Here is a 25522-nt window from a genome sequence, read left to right on the forward strand (position 1 = left end):
TCTTTCTGAGTCAGCACAGGTATTTTGATACTGTCTTGAGATTTGGGGTATTTTTTTTTAAGTGATGGTTTAAAAACAAGTGCTTTCACATTACCATTAGACTGATGGTGCTGGATGGGGAAAGAAGTCATCATGAGAACTACTGACTCCTTCGTCTTCTAAATTTCTGGTTCAGAATCTAAGTCTGACAACAAACATAACTAATTCCCCCACTGCAGCCACTCTGCAAACAGAAAGGGAGTGTGATCTTGCCCAAGCCTTTATGAGAACATTGTAAAGTGTGCGATACTGATGACAGGGTCTTGGAGCCTGCACTAGTGACAAATTGGTGACAAGGGGTAGATTCCTAATTGACTGAATTCCACTCTTAGGATGAACTTTGCTAACCATAGAAGCAGGCCTAAGCTCCAGAAGAGAGCCAGTGTCCCCATAGTTGTCTCACTGCTACAGTGTCATTCTAGATCTTTCTAGTCAAGTGGCAGAACTTCAGTACGGAGTGTGGCTGGCACGATGGAAACCACCCTCTGGAGAGGTGAGAAATGAATGGTTGTGGGTTGAGCACTGTCCCTTCAAAACTTGTATTCACCTAGAGCCTAAAGTGTGGCCTTTAATAGTAAGATCTTTGCAGTTCTAATTAGTTCAGATGGGGTCACAGTAATTAAAATGAGCCTTAAATCTGGTGACCAGTATCCTTGTCAGAAAAGAAGATACACAAAAAGATGCGTTGAGTAGATGGTCACAAATAGGCAGAGGTATAGTCTGGAGTAGTGCCTCTCCAACTCAAAGAATGACAAGGAATGCTGGAAGCCCCGGGAGCCACCAGAGGCAAGGGAGGATCCTTCCCCACCATCTTCTGAGGACACCTTGACTTTAAACTGCCGACTCCCAAAACTGAGAGAATATATAGGTGATATTTTAAGCCATCCAGTTCATGGTCTTTTGTTACTGCATCCTCAGAAAAGGTATAGAGTTGCCAACAGTGGGTAGAAGGAATTATTACCAAAATTTTTTCGTTTCCCATTTTTGTCTCCAGGATCTTCTTTCAAAGCAACTCAAGACACTAAGGTCACCACAGGGGAGAGGTAGAAAGAGCAATGGGGGTTGCCCTGAAGTAGTGATGTGGGTGGGGTTGTGCTGTGGAAAACAAACAGATGAAAAGAAACGGATTTCTGTTTAAGCAAGGCAACACTCTTTAAAGTTGGGCTCTGTTGAGACAGTGGTTTTCTGAATTCTTTTTTTTTTTTTTTTCTTTTTCTTAGTGCAGAAAGTCTGAACTCTGCATGGTCAGAACACAAAAGCAGTGGAGGGTAGGGGCAAGTACCCTCCACTATTTCCCCATCTCCATTGGAGATGCCAAGAGATGGGAGATGGCAGAGACAGAGTCAGGGGGACTCCACAGGGGGATTTCGATCCTGACTTCATTTCTTCTGATGCTAGGACTGTGTTAGAACAAGGTGAGGGAAACTGGGGATAGGAGAGCTTTCCTTACTTCCCTTTTAGGGCCTTGGAGCCAGCCAACTCTCTCTTTAACCGTCTGGCAGCATCTGGACACCAATTCCAGACGAGCAGGGCCAGGGAAGCAGAACTGAAAGGGCGCACACATTCCCTGGGGATGTTCAAGGTAAAAGAAAAATGAGTGTAAGGATAGGAAACTTGACCCTTTAGTTACACTTTGGAATTGTGTGATTCTCTGGCCATGGTAAACAGGCGTGGCCACCATCCCTCCCAGCGCCTTGATTTAGTTGGCGCAGCTATCTGATGTCTTCTGGGTAGTATATATTTCAAACCTCAGTGGTTCATGTTGCCTCAAAAGGTGAAGAGAACACAACATGCTTCTGTCCTTCTACTCAAAAGAGAACATAAATGTTTAACTTAGATAAAAACAAAAAACAGGAAACCCAACACCTAATTATTAGTGATGAAGAGTTTTACTTACCTAGAAGCCACATACTAAGCAAAGGACAGAACCTTGAGATAAGTTTCCAAGTCAGAAAGTAATATGTTAATAGAGATGAGATAAGGGGGTGGAGGAGGAGAGAATATGAATTGGCAAAAGTGTGTTGGGCAGCCCAGGGGTTTAGCTCAGGGGCATAAGCACCTGCCTGACAAGTACAAGGTCATGAATTCAATCCTTGGTACCAAAAAAAAAAAAAAAAAAAAAAAAAGTGTTGGACCAAGAGCATACTGGATGGATGATCACTCACTGGACATAATTTTAAACACCTACTATGTGTACCAAGTTGAATAAAACTGACTCAGAACTCTTGCTCATGGATCTCAGTTTCCCGGGAAATTTTGTCTCCCCTGCTAAAGAAAGCTACCTCTGAACCCAAGGAGGTGACATTATTCCCAACCCTCTTGCAACCATACTGCCTGCAGGGATATTTTCTGGGGATCACAAAATGAAAACTAAGGACCCCGAGCTCTCCTGTTGACCCACTAGGGAAGATAAATGGGATGTATCAAGCCTTAAACCTGGATGTTCTCCTCATCCTTTGGTAATCATAATATATGGCAGGCAACCTGCCTACTATTTATGTTTGTATTCAGAGTTTCCGAGTGCCAAATACCATCAGTACTGCACTGTATACTTTGAAGCCCACACTAAATAGGCAAAGCCTGAGTGTAGTAACTGTGACAAGTATTTCCTGTTTCTATAGTTTACAAGAACTTGCTTTGTACAAGGTATTATTGTCAGTGCAGTACGGTAATTGCTACTACCTTGGTTTTGATTTTGCTCACAAATTCTAGAAACTGTAAAGAGAAATATTGATTTGGAACACTCTCCTGGAACCTGAGTAGGATTTAAATTTTCCCCTTACTATCCAGTCTGAAATCTTCAGCAGTTTCAGTCTGTGGGAAGTAAAAAGTACTATTACACTCACCCCAGGCTTAAAGCTTACAGCAGAGATTGCTTCAGAGGAACTACAGGCCCTTAGAAGGGGATCCATGGACCTGTGGGCATCCAGAAGACCCTGAAATTATATGCAATGTTGTGGGAGTAAAATGAAAAAGCTGTAACTTTCCTTAGTTCTTTCCAGTGGTCTGTACCCCACATGTGTTAACAAATTTGGGGGCCCATTGTCCCTGGTCTTCCATTCTGTGAATGCGGTGGTTTTCAGTGCTTGGGTCAGATCTATGAGCCTAAGATCACTGGTAGGGCCTGTAAATTCACGTGGCATAGACTACAAAAAGGCATAAGCAAGAGATGAAGGAGGCAGAAAAGCTAGGAACCCAGAGAGCAGACCCCTTGGGGTTACCCCTTCTCTACTTGGAGGTCTCTCCCCTGCTCTCTCTGAGGCCCCTGCTAGGTCATCTCAGATTAGTCCATATATGGTAATGTGCTGTGTCATTTTCTGTAACAACTCTGGTAGTTACTAAGAAGATTAGAAGCCTTTGGAGTCAAAGGAAACTGGTTCCAAATGAAGGGTGAGGTTAACCCCATTTTAATGTTTGTACTGTTTACATAGCAGTGGGTCACAGAACACAGAACTGTCACAGAGGTGGAAAGATCCTATCTAACCCTCTTACTTTGTGGTGGAGGAAACAATTCAGAGAGATCCCATGACTGCTCTGAAGATACTTTCCATGTAGCAGCAGACCCAGGACCAAACTCGGGTGTTTAGAGTTGCAGCAATTGTTCTTCCATCAATTAAGCCCACTTTCCTTTCATCTCATCCAAGTCCTTGTCTCTTCAAGACGAAGGAGAAAAAAGTCAAAAATAAAGAAGCCAAACTCAGACTACTCAGAAATAGTCAGCAGCAGTTACAGCCCCCTCTCTTCGCATGTTTACGTCTCTCCTGGTGGCATTTTATGGGAATAAGAACTTTTCCAAACCTCTCCGAGCCAACTTCCAGATTCAAGAAAGCCTAGATGTGTGCACTTTTCTGACTGATTTTACATGAGATTTTGCCACTTACTGGTTATATCCTCTGTGAGAGCAGGAGGTATGTATCTAACAATTCATAACCCCAAGTCCTCAAGTCCTACGTATCGATGCAATCTTATGAACATTAACTATATCAATGTGTGTAAAGCGATTAGTAGCATTAGTAGTACTACGACTGCTGAGCTCACATCACATAAAATGCACCAAAACACACTGAAAATTCCTGGCTTGTGCTCATACCACTGCTCATTTAGAGCCCTTATACAAGCCATGGAAACCCTGTCCTCTCCCAGAGATCCACTGGTACTTCACAAATGCTGAGCCTTTCCCAAGAAATCAAGATAAGCTTGCAAGCCCAGCTAGCTAAAATGTGTTATATGCCAGGAAGGAGTGAATTAAAAAGAGCTGGTCAAAGGACAGGAATGTTTGGAATCCAGTTTCACAACTGGAGAATTTACATGAATTATCAAGTCAAGCACACTCTTCCTCTTTATCATGTATTATTTTAACATTCAAAGCGTTTAGAGAATTTTTTTTTTCTGGACTACTAGGTAACTCCTAAAAATAAATTCAAGTTCTTGAAATATTCTGGTTTGCTTTAAGCTTTCTTTGGCTGGTGACTTGGCTATTTTTAGCTTCACAGCCCCAGGTGGTATGGATTTGATGACCAATGACCAATGACTGATGATGCTGAGCCTGCTCTGAAGGCTCAGCAGATACTTAGGAAAGGTTATTCACGGGCAGGGCCACAGCACCCCAGAAGGTTGGGGCTGGGGACAAACTCATTTAAAGATTCTTGGAACCACAGGGAAAATAGATGACGTGTAGACAACCTTGAAGGACATAGTGCTTTTTAGATTTAGTCCGGATAAATAAGCAAGAACATTAAAAGAGTATTAAGGAAAGAAATAGCAGTCGGAGTAAGAAAATTATCTTATGGTAGGTAGGACATACTGGCTTCTGGAGTGTTGCCCAGGTGAAGTTTAAAGCTTTAAGGGGCTTGCCTGTCGTGGCCCTGGGTAGTTGTTCTTGGCCTTTAGACCCATGGCCTCGATCTTTGATGATCCATCTTCTCATATTTCCCCCTTCCCCCTCCTGACTCTACTTCAAGTTCACCTTGCCTCAGGCCCTTTTGATCCCTTGGCATTTGCCCAGGCCCTGAGCTCCCTTCCCAGGAACCACAGCTCTTGCCCTTTGTGACACTGTCCTTCAATTTAATCCCCGTAGAGGCTGCCCAGTGTCTCCAGAGGCCTCACACACCATCCACTTCATCTCCCAGAGATGTATTTTTCTCATACCCATTAGGAGGTTTTTAGCAACTTTTAATAGAATAACAAAACAACAGTATTCTAAAATATAGAAGGACCCTTGTTGTTCACAAGAACTCTTCTGGGAGAATGTCATGTTGTCATACCAGCAGCTCAATGATGTCTGTAAATTTGCAAATTCTTTCTCTTTCTGGCCTTTGTCATAGTGAATTGGCTTTTCCTTCTTGTGCTGGTTGTCCCAGGTCTGGAAGATGACAGTTTATTGTGTCAGGCATCACATTTTGATCAAAGGAAAGTTTAGGCAAGCTATCCATTATATCCGTACTTGCTGTGGTATGAATGTGCTCCCCAAAAGTTCATGTGTTGGCAACTGAAGTCCCAGTCAATTTGTTAACAGTATTTGAAGATAGGGCCTTTGAGAGGTGATTAACATTAGCTGAGATGATGAAGGTAGGGCCCTCTTGATGCCATTAGTGGCTTATAGGAGGAGGAAGAGAGACGTGAGCCAACACACTTTGCTCTCCACCCTCATACGAACAACAGGAAGAACCTTGTCCGATGCTGAGCAGATGCTAGTGTCATGTACTCTGGACTTCCTGCCTTGAGGACTGAGTCAAAGAAACTTTTACTCTTTATAAATTACTTGGCCCCTCAGGTATTTTGTTATAGCAACAGAAAATAGTTTATCGTTTTTCTCTTTGTATTCTTTCATCTATTTATTCATGCAGCAAAATTTTTTGAGCCCATTACATACACTAAGTTTAGAAATGAAAAATAAGAATTCTTTCCTGTGGAACTTTTGAGGAAGCAGATAAATAAATAGGTAGTCATGTTGTACATAAAGAGGACCATTTCAATCTTATACTCAAAAGTGTCTCAGAGCCCAGCAATTCTGGATTTATATTAATTGATAATCTCAGTAGCTGAATGGGCTGTTAGAAGGTGGGACCTGGCTGGAAGTGGGTTGTGGGAGGAATGACCGGGTAGAGTTTGTTCCAGCTTCTCTGATTAGAAAAATGTGGGCTTAGTTAGAAAATGTGGGCTTAGTTCAGTAGTAGAGTATTCATGTAGCAGCTGTGTGGACTTGGATTCCATCTGTACAGATGGGAGAGAGACAGACAGACAGAGATAGAGACAGAGACAGAGAAAGATACAGAGAGAGAGGCAGAGAGACAGACAGAAAGGCAGAGAGAGAGACAGAGAAGGAGGAGGAGGAGGAGGAGGAGGAGGCATCAATGGGGGAGACAGAAAAGAAGAAAGGAAGTTAGGTAGGTTGGGAAGGTCTTTGTAACCTGTATTAGTCACTTTTCCATCAGTGGAGAAAAAGTACCCAACACTGTAATTTAAAAGAGAAGAAGTTTATTTTGGCTCATGATTTTCAGAGAACTCATTTCATGGTTGGCTGACTCCAAGCCAAGAGGACAATGGTGGGGAATGTGAGAGGGGAGGGGCAGAAGCAGGAGCAGGGACAGGAGCAGAAGAGAGCAGGAGAGGAGGAGAAAGAGGAGAGGAAGAGGAGGGGCGGAGGAAGAGGAGGAGCTGGGACCAGGAAAACTGTGCCCCCTTCCAGGTCACTCCCCCCATGACCCACCTCCTGCTCGGCCCTACCTGCAAACAGCCCATCCAGCTGCTGAGCTCATCAATGGGTGGGTGCATTGACACGTATGGTGCCCCCATGACCCAATCACCTGCCAAATCCTTGAAACTTCTGAGGAACACTTTCAGTCAGATAGTTGTGACTTTAAATCCTGGCTCTGCTGTTGACTGGGGGACCATGGGGAGATTTGTAACCCCTGAAATCATCGACCTCACATGTCAGTCCTCAACTAACACTGCTGGCTCCGGACCCACGCTTCACTGTGCGCCCTGTGGTAACAGAGTTCCGTTATTCTCCTGTAACGTAAGCATAGTTCAGAATGCTGGCAAGATGCTGCAAGGGGAAGAGGTTTCCTGTCACTTTAGCACTGCTGCGATTGGTATGAGGGGTACATGGCCATCCATAGAATCTGCCCCAAATGTGGAACCCCGAATGTGATCTACCTGAGACCTTGCAGCTTCTGTCTAGTGAAAATCTTTCTATAGCCTTCTCTATTTGGAAGGCAATGATCTCTACAGCCTACTTGCACTGGAGGCCTCTCACCTTTACCAACACCCAGGCTCTCACCACAAGCCTCATGTGGTCTACAAATAGCCACTAGAGGCCCGATGTGTATGGAGCGGTTGTTCCCCCTGTGGACCTCCCACCTCCACCCATTCGCTGGATGTGACCACCTGGGACCTGGCTGAACGTGGAAGACTCATCTGTGACTGGCCAGCAATTCCATTCCAGTTATGACTTGGCTCAATGAGCAAACCGCTGGTTGAACCTCTTCCAGGCTCATCATTTCCTATTACTTTCCCTCAACTTGATGTGCCAAAGAGACTCTCCTTGTATATTATGGTGCCCTTCCATCCTGGTTGCCAGGTTATTACGTTTGCTTGCAAGGGGAAGAGGATATATACATATATATTCCCACCATGTGGTTTCTGTCTCTTAATTTGAGCCAGACCATTCACCTCATCAATAAAGAAGAGGTAAGAGCATCTTCGTTTCAGATTTATTTTTCAGACAAATGAGAAAACCTTCATAAAGCATATAGCTCAGAGCTCTGCTCAATTTCCTGTTTGCTTTGAGTCTACTTTCTTTTTACAGAAAAAAAGAGAAACTAATGTTGGTGAGTAACTTCTGGGTACCAGGCACTATGCCAGGCCGTTGGCAGGATGGTGCTGACACATATGTGGTTGCTTTAGAGGAGGTCACAGAGGATCGTAGTATATTATACTACTATAATGTAACAGGGCCATAGTCGTTAAGCTGAGCTACAAAGCCAGGCTGCCAGTCCTTGCAGTCCACACAGCACACAATAGTGGGCTCCCTCCTGGATTCCCAAATGTTCCTTCTTTTCACCCGAGTGAGAACAATTTTCACGCACAGCAAACCCCCTTGTCTTTCCAGTCCTTCCGTGATGAGGGTAGTCCTGTGGGTTGCTCATCTTCCTTCTGTTAGTCCTTGGGTAACAGAGCTACGTTAGCTCATCAGAAAGCCTAGTTTGGGCCGGGGATTTAGCTCAGCAGCATAAGTGCCTGCCTGGCAAGGGCAAGGTTGTGAGTTTGATCCCCAGTACAAAAAAAAAAAAAAAAGAAGAAGAAGCCTAGTTTTCCTCTCTATACAAGCTGGCTGCTAAATGAGGGCCAAGCAACCTACTCTTAGAACTGATGCTATAAGCTTTGACAAGTAGGAACTGGGTTATTAAGGCGGTACTTTGAAAAAAATCCTGTTGCTTAAAATAAAATGTATAGGATTTTATATCAGCCATGGACCACTTATATGGTTTGCTGTTTGACTCTAACTTCCAAGGACCAACAATCTTTGTTATGTTCACTGTGCTTTCTCAGTGCTTGGAATACAGTAGATACTCCCTAGATGTTTGTTAAAGGGGTGAATTTAAGTAGTCAAGGAACTGCCATATGTCTGTGCGTGTGGGACTTCACTAAGGTATTTTAAAGTAGGATGTTATTTTAAAAGAAAGAGGAATATGACAATTTTATAGATCAAGGTATGATATTAGGAAAATACAGTCCAGGGACCAAATTCACTCTAATTAGAACTTATGGGGCTGGGGATTTAGCTCAGCGGCATAAGTGCCTGCCTTGCAAGCAGGCAGTCCTGAGTTAGATCCCTGGTACTGATAAAAACAAAAAAGAACTTATTTGCCTTGTAGTTCATGTTCTCTTTACGTTAGCCTCTTCTAGGTTTCAGCCTAGGTGATGTGGTAGTTCATCAACAATGAGCAATAAAAATAAAGGTACCATCTAGTAGGTACCACAGACGCTTTTCAAACAAAGCCCTTTATAAAATATTACCTGGTTCCTAGCAGAGAATTCTTCACCTGGCAGCTATTCCCTAATGGCACTGATGAGACTGTGATGACAGCAAGATCGTAAAATAAAGGACTGACAAAAATAGTGTGAATTCAGGCAAAATAGAAATGACTGAGAGAGGTGGGTGATTTTTGTCTTTATGGTTCTGGAAATTGAATTTAGGATCTAGGCTAGGTAAGTACTCTACCACTGAGATACATCCCCAGTGCTTTTAAATTTTTATTTTGGAGATAGGGTCTTGCTCAACTGCGTAGGCTGGCCTTGAACTTGTGATCATCTTGCTTTGGTCTCCTGAGTAGCTGGAATGGCAGGAATGTACTCCTGTGCCAGGCTGGTAGTGATATTTTTGACTGGGCAGACTCTACACAGCTCAGTCATGACCAGGAAGTTGCTTATGCTTTTTTGTGCTTAAAAATTAGATGTGTTTGTGCTATAGCTCATAAAAACTCTGAACCAAAATAACCAGTAAAAAGAATACTGTCCTTCTGTGTTTTGGACTTTCAGATACATAGAAGAAACCATTTCGGGGAACAAAGATTTCTGTGTATTTCAATTGCTATTAAACTGACATTTGTACATATGTATCTGGCACTGGGGATTGAACCCAGGGCTTTCACACTCCAGTGCCCTCCTCTTGAGCTATAACTCCAGTCTTTTCTTATATTTTATTTTATTTATTTATTCTTGGTACTAGGGATTGAACTCACGACCTTGTACTTACTAGACAGATAATTGTGCCACTGAGCTATACTCCCAGGTTATCTTTTATTTTTTGTTTTAAAACAGAGTCTTGCTAAATTGCCTAGGCTGAGCTCAAACTTGAGACTTCCTTGCCTCAGCTTCTCAGCATAGTGGAATTACAGGCACGCACCACCATGGGCAGCTTCTTTGACACTCAAAAAAGTCCATTTTCTTATTTCTCTGAAATTATCTTTCTGTGTTCCTTTTTCCATCTTACTATCATCAGGGGAACAAAAGATTCAGAAAGAGAGAAAACCAGGGTTTGAATCATCAATAATTACACTTAGAAATCTCATTTAAATAGGATTAGGCAGAGATGAAAGTTTAATCCCTCTTGAATACAGAATTTTAATGGGTGACCTTGGGTGGAGCTATCACAGTCAGTACCTGATTCATTCATTTATTAATTCTTCTAACGAATACTTGTTAAGCATCTACAATGTGCTAATCACTACACTGAGCCTTGAACACAAAACAGAATGAGAGCACCTTGCCAATGAGGGTTTGCCTGTTTTATATCTCCATTGCCTCGTATATGGGAGGGATCAATAAACATTTGTTAAATAAATGATGCCAGCCTGTGTGGAGTTCATACTAACTTTCTTCTTGTTCGGTTTAGCAGGGGGTTTTTTTAATGGTGAAAAAAATTGTGTATTTAGAAATATCCAGGTGGATTCAGTTTAGATGATCTCAGTTGTGTTTGCAATGTCCAAGGCGTTGTGATCAGGAGCCAGACACACACCCCTTCTTCTCCCCATCAGGCCCAATCAGGGTCTGACCTTGGCCACGTCAGTGTCACCGAGCTTCCTCACAGCTTGTTGGGTCTGGTGATTGTTGGCCTTGATGTCCACAGTGAACACGACCGTGTTGCTGTCCTCTGTCTTCTTCATGCTGACTCCGTCCGTGGTCAGGAGGAATTTGATGATGCCACCGCGGTCAAGCTTGCTTCTCCTGGGGGCGTGCTCCCCAGGGTATTTAGGCTGCCTCTGGAGCGGTGTCCTGGGGTGGCGGAAGATGGGCAATGTGCAGATCTTCTTTCCGTGGGTGTCAATGCCTTCCAGCACCGCTTTTTTATCCTTTAGAGATTTTGCTTTAGCTTTTGCTTTAGGAGAGGGAGGAACTTCCTTCTTGGCCTTCCATGCCATCTTGGTTAAAAAACAAAACAAAACAGTTTATGCCAATAAAGTTGGAGTTAAACGAATCTCAGTGGAGCTTAAAAACAGAAAATACGAGACAAATGATTAGTGGGCCACAGCCTGGGGAAGCGTAGAGAGAGGAGCGAGCCAGTTGTTGTCCTGCTTCCCAATGACAGTTGATACAGACATTGACGGCCATGTAGGAAGACCCATTCTCACAGGTGGTTTATGGAAATAATCTGCAGGGCTTTGGAGCCCTCTGTGTATATGGACATTTCAGCTTTGGCTTGTGTTGGCCTAAAAGTTTTAAGAGACCAGAATTTAGTCAGAGTTGGCTGTTTTTTGAACAATGTCCAATATCGTACATGATGCCCAGATAGTGCCACGATGGATTCTGGCCTTAAGACTGTGAGATTTCTTCTCCATAGACTCTTCTTTCCTCGCTTCTTCTCTTCCTCTTTTTCTCAACAACCTCAACAGTCCCAAATCCCCTATGTCTTATGGAGGTAGCTGCCTGCCTCAGAATCTCTTTTGAAAGCTTTGTGCTATTATCTGTTTGTTTCTTCTTTGTAAAGAAGTCTTTGTCTTATATGCTGAGTAAATGCTTTTAAAATTATCATACACAATGCATTAGCTATTGTTAGTCTCTTACTATTTTGCAATGAAATTTTGTTCTTTGTTCTTATAAGATAAAATTTTAAAAAGTCCAGGAGTATTTCCATATAATGTTTTCTGGAAAAATGATTGGCAGTCGTAATTCCATTCCCCCATTGGAAGTGGGCTCAAAGAACAGGTCTCTTTCTGTTGTTTAGAAACATTATTAATCAGTGAGCTGTCATAGTTTGAGGACAAAGATTGCTTATTTCTACTTTCCAGGTACTATATATTTCATTTATAGCAATTGTGTGAAATGCATCATCCTAGAAAGATGAACACAGCTCTTGTGACATATTAGATCAGATTGACAGTTGATTTATTTTATCTTTTTTCTCCAGAAAGAGTAAAAAAAAATCATTACATAAGTCATAATTGCCAGGAAGCATTTTGGTCATAATGGCAAATTTGTACAGGGACCTCCTGAAACATATAATTGCTGAAATTTGCAGTTTCCAGAGAAGTCCCTAAGAGATAGAGAGAATTTGAGGTTAATGTTTAGATTTCAGTCCTTCCTGCTCCTCTTGTTATCCATTGTTACAGTCATCGAGGATTAACACTCTTGGGACTGCAGTTATGTCCCATTGTGGGATCTCCCAGGAACAATTCTATTAATACCACTTTTCATCTTCCTAGGGAATGGTCAGGGAAAGAATCTCTCCCAGCCAGATGCCAGCTTTCTTGGAGCCTACTGGGGAGGAGACTCCACTCACAGGGACCACAAAGAATTTCCTCGCCAACATGGGAAGAATCCACAAGGAAGATGCATCACTGGCCCAGTACTTGGAGGTAGAAAGCTGTCCCCAAGATCCACAGCAGGGAGAAAAACAAGAAAGAAACAGCACCACAACTGGGGGTTCCTGGGAAGACTTAGAACTTGAGCCAAGTACCCCAAAAACTAATAGTGGAAATATGTCCCTAGCTGTACTCTCAGTGCATCACCCCCAAGATGCTAGCACCGAGCCCAGGGACCCTGAGGCCCTCTCTGTTGCTTTCCCTGAGCCCACAGATACCGCCCTTGCCTTGGAAAATGTGTGCAGTGGGTCAAGAGACAGAGAAGCAGCATGTGTAGTGGAATGTTTTGAAGCCAGTGACCAAGGAACATGTTATGATACCATGGATTCTCCTGCTGGAACGCTAGTTGATAAATATTTGCCTCAAGATATTTGCTCCGTGGACTCAGAGCTGACAGAAGGTCAAAGCAAAGTGTGTGATTTATATTCTCCCGATGACAAGACACTGGCAGTTCTTTTCCAAACACGAGGTTCTGAGTCTCCACAGTCCACAGGCGACAGCAGCAAGGATAGAAACACAGCAGAGTCGCCTCTTTTCGTCAGTACTTTTACCTGGAACATGTCACAGGAGGCCACCAAAAGGGCCAGAAGGGAAAACCTAGCCAAAGTGGAGAATTCCACTGCCATCTTGTCCCCCACAGTGTCGACGGACTGGGAAAGGCTGAGCCCACAGCACTCAGGGTGGGTTGGGGAAGCTCAACCCCTTTCTGTTGAGAAAAACTCTTTTGTACACTTTGGACAAGGTGATGAGAGTCCTAGGATCTGTGCCTCAAACACCACAGACACCCCAGCCAATCATAGTTCAGTTGTGAATTTACCTCAGGAAAAGCCAATGGCCTTAACAGCAGTAACGGTTAATGCTGAGTGTCTACAAGAGGCTGAAAAGGCTAAGGGCATACCAGCTGCCACCAAAAGTCACCCAGCCAGATATGTTGCTTCAGTTTCTGTGAACAACCTTCCAAGTGGTATACTGGAGAATTCACCTGGGGCACCAGATGAAAGTAACCCCAAATTTCCTTCCAGTGGACAGTCAGGTCATGTTTTAAGTGACCTCACAACTGAATCTACTAAGGAATCACTTTGCTTGGCCTCCAGTGTATCTGGAGTCCGTGGCAGCCATGCTCCCCTGCTCCTGGAGGGAGAGGGCTCCTGTAACAATTTTCTTCTTCAGACTGATAACCAGGCTAGAAATAAGAGCCAGACTGTGGTCAGAGCAGACCAAAGCCTTGAAGAGGATTTCCAAGAAAAAGGAAGTGAAACAGAGAAAGGACTCAAACCAGAGAGCCAGTTCCACCAGGGTTCTTTTTTAGCAGATGATTTCCAAGAAAGTTTGCTCCCCACATCTACGATACAAGACAAAGCTAACCCGGTGCCCTTAGAACACTCCCTAATGGACTGCAGAGATGCAAGAGGGCATAGATCAGGCCAGGGGGCCGATGTGTCCATGGCGGCCGAAGCAATGGTAGCAAAAAGCAGCCAGGCACTAAGCAATGTTCCATCACTCTCTGAAATCCTGCAGGAGGAATCTGAAGAGACTGGACAAGGAAATTGGAAATTGGGCAAGAAGCTGAGGATTATAACCCTAGAAGCTTCTGTTTCTGAAATCTGGCCACCAACACAAGTAATGGAGCTGGAGTACAAGGAGGCAGAACCTAGTCCCATACTCCCTGACTGGCCCCGGGCTCTACTTGATGCTCCAGAGGCAGATGCTTCCCTGCCCGAACAGGATCGCTCAGATATGGCAGTCTTGGATGAGACTGGTTCAGCCCTTGCTGACCACAGGCAAACCCATGAAGGCAGTGTGCCTGCCAGCACCACACACCAGGCGAGTCTTTCTTCTCAGGATTTGAACCAACCAGGATTCCTGGACTTGTCCATGGACGCCGTTGATGAAAAGGAATTGTGGGTCACAGATTCATTATCAGAGGTTTCTGGAACTGGGTGGAAGGACAATGCTAACAGCATGAGTCAAGACCAGGTGGGAACCCAGGTCCAGGTGGATCACTTGACCTTCTTTAAACAGTTTCTGGCCTTGCCTGGCATCTTAGAGTCCTCTGTTGATCCCATTGATGACACAGGTGGGATGGAGTGCCCTCAGGCTGAGAAACTTGAGCCCTCTGATGTCACACTGGAGGTCATCAGAGAGAAGGGAAAATTGACTGATGGAAATTTGGATCAGAGAGTAGAGGTCCCACCTGCCATTCTGCAAATTCCATGTCCCCAAAACAGTGAGGAGACCATTCCAAATGAAAACATAATCAACGAAGACCAAGTAGACAGCAAGAGAGTAGAAGCTGAACCAAGTCAACATAGTGAAATAAAAGTGGAAGCCCAGTCTGCCATCTGGCAAGATCTATGTCCTGATGCAGGTGAGCAAAGAATTCCAAGTGCCTGCAGCATTGGCCAAACACAAGCAGGCAGTCACAGAAGCTCAGAGGAGGCTGAACGAAGTACCGAGAACAAAGCTGGATCTATTTCCCCCGCTTCATCTCCTCCCAACAGTCTCACAGTAATGACTCAGGTGTCTGCTGGAGTCGATTCTCACAACTCTGCAAGCCAAAGTCATGATCAATCTGCAAGTGACCTGGCTGAGCCCCATAACCATCAGCATATATTTTCTGACTCAAAGGAAAGGGGAATTATTGAGAATGAGTTTAGGAAACATGCACCTTCTTCTAGAGATCTCACACAACTGCCTCGCATCTCATCTCCTGAAGGGAACCTCACACACGTTCCAATACGCTGTAGAATTGAGGAACTGAAAGGAGAGAAGCCTCAAGTTGGGGAGCCCGAACTCCCAAGTTCATCTGACTCCACGTCAATGACTTTGGCTTTCATTTCAGGAGAATGTGAGTCAGAGAAATCCCCCGGGTCCCTGCAGGAGCAAGAGGGCTCCACCCTGAGCAGTGGGAGAAAGCCAAGGAAGCAGGAGAAAGCCAGCCACATAGCCTCACAGATCGGCAAATTACAGGGGGCTCAACCAGTAGTGCCTGGGTCAGAGGAGGTCAAGAAGAAGCAAGAAACTCCAGGAGGTGGACATTTAGCTGAGGGAGTAAAGAAGAAAATACTGTCCAGGGTGGCAGCCTTGAGACTGAAATTGGAAGAGAAAGAAAATGCCAGAAAAAACTCAGGTCTTCTTAGAAAGATTCCTAAACTTGAAAAATCATTGTCACACACTGATGAGAAAAAAGACCCCAAAAAGGCACCTTGCAAAAGAGAAGGAAAAGGTGAGGCTCTGTTGCTTCTAAACTCTGTTGAAGTTTGGGTGTAAAAAACCAGGTGTAAGGTTCTTACATCGTGTTGAGCCCTCTGCAGTTCAGGCCAGTGTCCATCATGTGGACATTTGATGGTGGTGACCAAGTGGCTTAAGCCCTTAGATCTGTGATCTCACACTTCTGCACACCTCAAAATCACTGGCAGCTTGTTAAAATGCAGACTGCTAGGGCACATTGTTTCTGATTCAAGGGAGAGATGAGTAGAGCTCAAAAATTTGTACTTCTAAACCAAATGTGGTGGCACAAGCCTGTAACACCAGCTCTCTGGGAAGCTGGGGCAGGGTTGAAAATTCAAGCCAAGTCTGCACAAGTTAGTGAATTGGCAAGACACTGTCTGAAAAAGAAACAAAAGGCTAGAGATGTGTGAAGGCCCTGGGTTCAATCCCCATATACATATACATACATAAAATAGTGTACTCCGCTCCTAACTTCCCGGGTGGGAAAATGCACACCTGAGAATTGCTGCTAAAGGCTTCCTGTAAGTGTGTTTGATGGGAGTGTGATTAAGATGCCTTTCTGTTTAATTATCCTTGTTTAAAAAAATCTATTTAAAAGAGAGGAACAGAAGCATTAATCAGTGGAGCTAATTAATATAATTAAACAGACCTCACACTAGACAGGATTTATGAAAAGAAACATTTTGGTACCAATTGGGATGCTCCTCTTTAATCCTTGATTTTCATTGAAAAATGGCTCAGTCATCAGTTGAAACCCTCCAGTTGGTTTCTCTTTCAAATTTAAGTCTAAAATTTCCTTCCAACTCACCTTTCCACTATCTAAATCTTACCTTTGGGGGTCTTTGTTTAGCTTTCAGACCTGGTGAAATGCAAAAGTCCTTTAAATTGCAGTTACTTCTTACTTTGCTTAGGTTGGTGTTTTTTGTTTTTTGTTTTTGTTTTTGTCTTTTCCAGACAGGATCTGGCTATGCGGTTCAAGCTGGCCTTGAGCTCACTTTGTAGCCCAGGCTGGTTTCGAACTTGCAGTGATCCTCTTGCCTTGGCCTCCCGAGTGAGCCACCATGCCCGGCTTTTAGGGGTTTGATTCAGCCCCAAATTCATAATTCAGCCAGAAACGAGCTCTTCCATACCAGCGCTCCCCTTCCCCTCCTGTGCCACCTGGCAGAAATCAGAAGAGAAAATACTGCAGCAGGAACAGCGACTGTGCTTGCTAGTGGGGAAAGCGCTGGCTCTTTGGATCTGAAGGAGGAATTATTTCCTCCCTTAACCCAAATCCTTGAATCTGGAGGCTGATGTTTTTTGTTTCCTGCCCACCTCAAATGGGTCCTCAGCCCCTGTTGCTAAAAGAATTAAAAACAAAACCACGTTGTGAAAGTGGGAGTAATCAAGGACCTCAGTCCACATATTTTGTTGTTTTTGGAGATGGTCTTACTAAATAGTGCAGGCTGGCCTTGCACTTACTACGTAGCTCAGGCTCATATACCTTGAATTTGGGTTGACTTGTCTTGTCTCAGTCTCCCAATGCTGAGGTTACTGGTGTGCTCTAAAATGCTTGGCTAGTCCATGTATTTTTAAACATATCTAAAGAGTATGAAGCAACTAGGTGTGTAACATAGCCTGTAATCCCAGCACTTTGAGAGGCTGAGGCAGGAGGACTGCAAGTTTGAGCCCAGCCTAGGCAATAGAACTTAGCAAGACCTATTTCTAAGTAAAAATAAGAAAACAGTCTGAGAATGTGTAGTTCAGTGCAAAGGACCTGGGTTCAATCTCTTCACTACCACACACACACACACAACACCAATTTTTTTTTGTATCAGGGATCAAACTCATGATTTATTGGTTGCCAGGCAGGTACTTGTGCTGCTGGCTAAATCCCTAGCCAACACCGATATTTAAAAAAAAAAAAAAGAAAAATAAAAAGGTTTCAGCCCAGAGGGGAATAATGTATTTAGAATTCTTATCTATGATTATTCAGCATACTTTTAGGAAAGAGGATGATCCAGGGCCCTGCTGTTGTTGAAGGGTTTGAGTCGAGCCTAATACCACCTCTCCCAGGTACAAGCAACTGCCCAGGCAGGGAATAAGCATTCTGGGAGGGGGCGGGGCAAGCAGGCACCGAGAGTGGTGGCCTTGGGGGGACAGCCCTGCCAGAGGCCTCAGAGTAGTGACGGCTGAAGACTTGTCCAGGCCAGACCAGCTCAACATGGCAGTGAAGGGCTGTTCCCAGTGCTGCCCCGTCAGTGAAGGCCTTTGAGAGCAAAGATTCAGAGCAGAGGTTTTTGCAAGTGTTTTGAGGCCCTTGGAGAAGAAGCTGTAACATGGTGGATTCCAGCATAGATAGGAGTCCAGCTGCTTGAGTCCAAGTCTGGCTTCCTCTAGGCACTGGGCAGCCTTGGGCAAAGGCTTCACCTCTGAGAACCTCTTTTTCCTCACCTGTAAAAACAGATGATAATAAGACTCATCCCAGCATCAAAATGCAAAGAAATAGGAAAGATGCCTGGCTGTTTTAAAAGTAAATTTAAATGAGGCAACTTTCATGCTTAGTATCATGCTCACGAAATAAGAACTTATATCAGACAAAGACCATTGCTAGTGCAGTGCCAGCCTAGCTTGAGAAGAGTGGTTCTCGCACACTCAGCCTGTCCTGACTTGAGGGTAGAAGCTATTTGCTGTGGAGCAGCCAGGTGACCCTCACCTGAGCCCCTCTGAATCAACAGTGAAATGGGAGACTAAGGTGTGGCTTTTTCACACCTGGCTAGGTCCTTCCCCTGCCATCCTTTCCCAGCTGTGGAGGAGTTACCCCTGGGGCTGACCTTTCTGCTGAGGCGTGGGATTTCCTTGCTAGGGAAAGATAGAACAGGTGGCTGGAACACTGGCAGCCACATTTTCAGGCTTCCAGCTTTCTGCTCTAATGACAAAGCAGTGTAGGCTGTTCCACTGAGAGAGCTTCTACCAGACTGGTAAATGCCTGCATGGCCACTAGTTTATTAAGGAAATGCTATTTCATAGGGTAACCCCAATTAGTGATGCTAATGAGCACTGTGAGGATTTATGTAATAATCTGCTGTGTACACTCGTCCATAAGAACCAACACAGATGAGAAGCGACAAGAAAAAAAAAAAAAGATTTCTTTTGGCATTTACTATTTGGGACAGCAGCACTTTAGGGGTCTAACCTTGACCGTGACCTGCTTTTTCTTTTTGACTTATCTTCTAGTTCTCCATTATAGAAGTCTATGACAAATGCTTTAAGAATGTACTTTACTAGCAAGCACTCAGAGGCTTGTCGTTTTTGTGTTTCCAGTGTTAGCCACAGCAATTTCAGTTCTCATTCCTTCTGGAGGTGGTGGCTCTTATGAGACCGAGGTCTCATCACTGCTCCAGGGCCTGGTGGCACCTTGACCGTGTAACCCAGTAGTCTGGTACCCATCCTGTCCTTCCCAGAGTGTCCCAAATGTAATACCTCCTCTACCACATCACTGGTGTAGGTGGGCATGATTTGGGTGATTCCTAAAAAACAATAACCACAGAGTTACCTTTATTTTTGGCATCCAAACTTTATACAATGAAAATTTCATATGCACAAAAAAAATCTCTCACATTGCCTCCACATTTGGCCAGACCTAGCGACACTCCTAAGTCACTTTGCTCTTTTGCATTTTTACTTCTCGTTCTCACAGCAAGATCCTTTCCAAGGTTCCAGGGCCCCTTGCCAGAATCAACTTTCTGTCTCCCAAAGCCTGCCACATCTGCACCATTTTACACCCTTCCCTTCCCCTCCAAATGGTCTTTGTGTTCAACACGTGCAACAGCCTTAGGGACATTTACTTGTCCCCAAATCACTGGGTGGAAGGATCTATGAAGAAACGGCCCAGATGAGGAAGGAGGCTTGGTCAAAATTCCTAGACCAAGCAGTCAAAGATGTGTATCTGATGAATTTCAGCCAGGGTGGGAGCTGCAGGGCCAAATGAACCAAAATGAGGCGTGGCTCCTGTAACATTGTTAGTGGTCTCAGCTGCTCTCTGATTGAGGGGTTTCGTACCCAACCAATCCATTGCCACTTCCCTGGGACAGAGTTAGCTTTTAAACATACAGTCTGCTTTCCAGATCTCCTCTAGGAAACAGGAAGTTCCCTTAACAGATCAACTATTTCAAATCTCTGCTGGGACCCAGGAAGAGTGGGAAGTTGCTTAACAGATCAACTATTTCACAGTTGTGGGTTTTGAGAAAATGGAGTAAAAAAAAATCCTCTATATTGATATTTAACTCTGCATTACATAATGTTCGTATGATACATTCTTTGCTGTGTGGTTATGGAACTTGGGTTGCGATAAACCGGCACCATGTTTCCAATAATTTCACTGTTTACCAAATCATGCTGGTGGTTTGACCAAGTGGACTGTCCTTTTCTTGTTCTAATGTCTGTGCTGCCGCCCTCTGGCTGCTCTGACTAATTACACATTTGATCTGCAAGCCAAACTCTCATCATTGATGAGAATGAGAGGTGACATTCAAGTCTCAGCCCCATCTACGGGCATCATTTTCCTATGTTCCCTATTTCATTCAAGTAGATGCCTCTCTGCAATAAGATTGACATCAGACATTACTTCAGTCCATCTTCAGCAAAGACGCCAGCGACTGGGTGGGTGGGGAGGACAATGGATAGATTAATATTATTCAACAAATAATCTATTTCTGAATAGCCTTTTACATCTGTGGGACTTAACCACAGCTACTTAAATAATCCAGATTTTATCCTACTCTTGAATTTCAAGTTCCTACTTTTGATCTTAATCATGTGATAATTATCTGAAAGCATCCAAGCCAGGGATATAGCCTGCCTGGCAAGTGCAAGATCCTGAGTTCAATTCCCAGTTTTAAAAAAAAAAAAAAAGCATCTTTATTTTCCTTGGGTATTAAAATCTATATATTTGTATTCTACCCTGTACTTAAAAAAATTTTATTCCACTCCTTTAAAAATTTTTCTCAGTTCTATTTCACTTTGAACATTACAGATTTGGCCTTAGAAATTTTAAGTAATGAAAAGGAGTTTTCTGTTAACTTGAGTTGTTAATTTTTCTACTGTTTATGTTTAAGCAAATCATACCTCATCACACACTCACTTTCCTCGTTCATAAATTGGGGTATTGTCTCTGTCCCTGGAACTGTTGTTAAGAATTAAATGAGATGAAATGGGAAAGTCTTTTGCCTACACTGACCCACAAATCTCATTTCTAGCTCCAGTATTGCTGAAAAAGATCCAAGCGGAGATGTTCCCTGACCACTCTGGAAATGTAAAATTGAGTTGCCAGTTTGCAGAAATTCATGAAGATTCTACTATCCGGTGGACAAAAGATTCCACGTTAATAGCCCAACTGCAAAGAAGGTGGGATACTCGCTCCTGGTTGCTTTTTGCAATTGTTCACTGTTTACAATTAGTGTAGTTGTAAAATAAAAGAATAAATTACAGAGAGTAAAAAGGCAAATTGAAGCAGATTCTCCACCCACAGTATTTGGGTAATGTAAGAATGGAATGAAGATATCTACACAGGGAATACCATGGAAGGTTCTTTCCTTGGTTCTGCCACCGAGTTCTGTGTTCTTAAGAAGTCACAGAACCATTCATTAGAGTTTTAAAATGAGGAAACACATCATATAATGTTCTAGCCTGAGGGTCTGTGACTCCTAGGTTAAAGAACTATCTTCTGGAAGTCTATGTATTTTCTTAGGTATGTTTACTGTTTGATGAATTCCCATTAATGTGACAAAGGTCAAATAAAGCTAATCAAGGGACCTGAAAGAAAAAACAATCCATGAAGTTACAGAGAAGTAACAGCTGCTGAGGATGACAGCAGCCCTCTTTAAGATGGGAAGACTTGGTATTTCTGGGTCCCAAGAGAGGAGAGAGAAGAGAGGGGTAAGAATGAAAATCACTGCCAAGAAGACCTTGTGTGGGGTGACTCTAGCTTATGGCTCCTTAAAATACCTTCTTGCTTTATCTGATACATTCTGGAAACAAATCAACAGGTTCAGTGGGAACCAGCATAATTCATGCAACCCAGAGAAGCGTAGCTCTGCAAAACAAGGTGTCCCACCCAAGTAGACTGAAAGAGTGAGAAAATCTGAGTTTCCTACTAATTAAATTAAACAATGTCTGCTTGAAATGTAGTTCTGGACATTTTCCTCCAAATACAGCCTTGGAAGACTTGAGCTGTAGTTTCATTTCTATTAACCTCACTCCAGAAAATCCAATTGGATTGCAATTGATATAATTACTGCTTGACTTATAATGTCACCCTTGGGGCTGGGGATTTAGCTCAGCGGCATAAGCACCTGCCTTGCAAGCAGGCGGTCGTGAGTTTGATCCCTGGTACCAATAAAAATGAAAAAAAGACAAAAAAAATGTCACCCTTACTCTGCCTGTCTTATGTATGGTTTATAAAGAATTAAAGTGGAAAAGAAGTAGTTTGGTTTTTAAATCAAGGAGCTTCCCAGAACTTTGTCAAAAAGTACTAATTATTCATTTTAATTATTTTCTGAAGTTGTCAGCCAAGAACAATTAACCAGAGTTTTCAGTGTTTTTCTCTAAGCTTAGAACTGGTATTTAAATTTTCCAGATTTTTTTTCTGTTTGAGGCATAGTTATAAGAACCTAACCTCTTGCTAGGGAGAGCATGTCACTAGTAAGGTTGAAAAGTCTTTAAATTCTCTGTGATGTTCGTTTCATTTCTCATTGACAATAGCTTAGTTGAACCTATTTGCTTTCTCCACACTTACACTCAAAAATATTTTGGAGTCATAAATCTTTTGTGTATTGAAAGATCATTTACATTCTTCCAAATATTGGATAATTTCTCTCAGCTCTACTTCTGGCAGAGTGTTTCTTTTTACATGCTCCTCCATGAAATATTTCACCACTTGTGTTAGTTTTCTACCACTGTAATGAAATACCCGAGACAATTAATGTGTGAACAGGAATGGTTTGTTTGGTTCACAGTTTTGGAGAGCCCAGTCCAAAATCATGTACTTTGGGCCTCTGGTTGGGATGCTGGAAGACAATGATGGAGAGCATGTGGTCAAGCACGCTGCTTACCTCATGGCTCGGAAACAGAAGAAAGGGCTGTAGTCCCTTGATGCCCTTTGGAGAACACCTCCAGTGACCTAAGGACCTCCCTGCATCCCTCTTCTCCTAAGGTCTACAGCACCTTCGAAATGCACCACTCTGGGGACCTTTTGGGGACAGTCAACATCCAAACAATAACCCTCATCAAAGTATAATTTTCAAAGATATGAAATCTTTCAGGTGTAAGATGAGCATGCAGCAAAGTTCTTGCCCTCATCAGATAACGTAAGATGGTGAAGCTGTTCAAATGAGATATTTGAGAAACAGAAATCTATATGGTCAATCAAGCAAAGGAACACAGAAACAAATTTTTAAATAGCTATAAAAACTGGTCAATGTTAGACAGATCATAAATCTTGGTTAAGTTATCTTTTCTATTGCACAGAAACCTACAAGTTAACTCATCACTGAGGATTGGCTGGAGAGGTTCTGTGTAAATGGTGAATAGCAAAGTCAAGCACAAGAGCATTCTCCTATAACTAACCAATGACAAACTGGCTAAATGGTGACCTTCAAGGGACATGCGACCACTCTCATTCTCTTTGTTAAAGTTTTGGATACTTCACAAGCGAGTTTGGAAGTTCATTGTCAGAAAATTTTCCTGTGGCCCAGGGCACTGACGGGACTGAGAAGAAGGCAGAGGCTTGTTCTTCCTGCCTGGGTCGCAGTTACTTGTCCTGGCTCCATGGAAATCTCTGTCTGGTCCCATCCAGTGCTTCTGGTTGCCTCTCTTCACTCAGGAGAGAGTGGCACTTCTAAGTGTCCTGGGCTTCAAAAAGAGTCCACATGGAGTGAGCTGGCTGGCCACTGAACAAGGTCTTGGAGCACAGGTCACATCATTTTTGCTGGACACTGAGCAAATGATAGGCTGGCTGTCGATGAAGGCAGGATCTCACTGGGTAGTCTAAGGAGGACTTCTCAGCCCAGGCTGGATGGTATGTGGTGGGTGCTAGCAAGCACCCCTGGCTCCTTGGGACTGGTGATGGGTGCTGGGCTTTCTCAGAGCAGTCTCCATTCAGGTTGCAGCCCTCTTCCTCTAGCAGAGCTCAGACTTTTGATTGCATTCTAGGCACCGGCTTCTTTTGTATTTTTCTCCACAGCTGATTACTACTCCTGCTAAGCCCTGCATTTAGCCATATTTCTCCTTAATAAAAAAGTATACATTCCTTGTGGAGTAACTTGATATGAAACTTAGCTTTCTGGTCTGAAAGGTAAAAGTTACTTTTCACTTCCATTGTCATTTTCTGTTTATCTGTGGCCTCCCAGACTAGATGCCCCTTAATGGCAAGGACTGTTGTCACTCTGCCACCCATCATTAAATCCTCCAGTACTGAACACAGAGAAGTCCTCTTTGGGACATAGAGAGGTGATTTTCTTTCATGGTGAAAGCCCAGCAATGTTTTTGCTCCCATACTAATGATTCACGATCAATCACAAGATGAAGTCTTTTTCTAAATCGTCACCTATCTGATGTCCATTACTCCTCAAGACACACCTAACAGGTGAACCTGCTCTTCCCAGTGCCACTCAGCCAAGAGCAGCCTTGCGAATGGAATCCAGGGCCTTTCACTCTTCAGGCATAGCTCCCAGAAGAAAACCTTGGGTGGAAGACAGGGTACTATGGTTTAGACATCAAAAGCCCCACAAAATTCTCATATAACTGTAAGGTGATCATGAGGGTGCCATTAATCATTAGTGGATTTGTCTGTTGAGTTTGAAGCTTACTCTGTTGTTTTAAGGCGGGACTCCGCCAAAGAGGTAAGTTGACAAGGGGTAACCCAGAAGGATGGATCTTGTTCCTCCTCCTCCTCTGTCTTTCTTTGGTTGCTGGCTGCTGTGGGAAGAGCAGTTATCCTCTCCCAGGCTCTTCTGTCATGCTGTTTCTGCCCTGAGGCCAGCTAATTTTGAACTGAAGCCACAAAAACTGTGAGCCAAATAAACTCCTCCTTTAAGAAGTGAGTGTTGGTTATTTTTCCAAGTATGGGAAAGCAACTAACAAGACAGGGAAAGGAAATGGTTTTCATGGTTCTACAGCAAGTATCAGAGAATTACCAGGCAGCAAGGAAGATGCTCTGGGGACCATCCTTTCAGTTCACCTCCAGCTTTCTATGGGCATTTTGAGCATCCATTTGAATGCCAAGAAAGATTGTACTTGTCTGTGGAGCCCTGGACGACATCCCACAATCCTCTCTTACCAATTCAGAGTTTTACTGCCCTACCAGCCAGTCTTCCACTTGAACAGGACTCTTTTACATACAGTCATAACCATATATTCTGGATATGTTTAGGGGCCTCATCAGTAGAGGGACTATTAGTGGACCTTGTTCAAAGCCATAGTTATATTCCAGAAGACACATGGATAAATCAGAGACTTGAGATCTATTGAAAACCCAATCAATAATGGACACTTTTGTTAAACTTACAACTGAGACAAATTGAAGATACTCTAATTGGATTTTTGTTACTCAACTACGAAACAAATCCAGATTAAAATGTACACTGAACACATACACACACACACACACACACACACACACACACACACACACACACGCAAACAGAGAAAGAGACAGAGAATCTTAGTGAGTGTTTAACAAAATTCATTATATAGAACAAAATTAGAACATGCTTGAATATCATTTTTTTGCAAAAATTTTTGTTTGAAACTTTGGAATAAATATTGTGGCTACAATCACCATTCAAATTATTCCAGATTTTAGGGCAGGAATCATAGATTTCTTAGGGAGGTAGCTTGTGACATCAATA

At 43.3% G+C, this 25522-nt stretch overlaps 2 protein-coding genes across 3 annotated transcripts in view; one reads left to right on the forward strand and one right to left on the reverse strand.

Annotated features, from left to right (window-relative positions):
• The window catches only part of Alpk2 (alpha kinase 2), a 130135-nt gene that overhangs the window by 59088 nt on the left and 45525 nt on the right, over window positions 1-25522 (forward strand). For both annotated transcript variants that reach the window (XM_013157240.3, XM_063231558.1), the window contains exons 4-5: window positions 12246-15630; window positions 20873-21020. In XM_013157240.3, the coding sequence (XP_013012694.2) occupies window positions 12246-15630; window positions 20873-21020 (3533 nt within the window). The remainder of the gene's footprint in view (window positions 1-12245; window positions 15631-20872; window positions 21021-25522) is intronic.
• Window positions 10587-10964, reverse strand: LOC106028587 (large ribosomal subunit protein uL23-like). Its single transcript, XM_063231559.1, has one exon. The coding sequence runs from the start codon at window positions 10962-10964 to the stop codon at window positions 10587-10589; it is 378 nt and encodes a 125-aa protein (XP_063087629.1).

The sequence above is a fragment of the Cavia porcellus genome, unplaced genomic scaffold (assembly GCF_034190915.1).
Source record: "Cavia porcellus strain 051 isolate PalLab524CR breed Dunkin Hartley unplaced genomic scaffold, mCavPor4.1 scaffold_20, whole genome shotgun sequence".
Taxonomy (NCBI): domain Eukaryota; kingdom Metazoa; phylum Chordata; class Mammalia; order Rodentia; family Caviidae; genus Cavia; species Cavia porcellus.

Excerpts from the sequence above, each read along its gene's own strand:
- LOC106028587 (XM_063231559.1), bottom strand. The coding sequence starts at position 10,964 with ATGGCATGGAAGGCCAAGAAGGAAGTTCCTCCCTCTCCTAAAGCAAAA.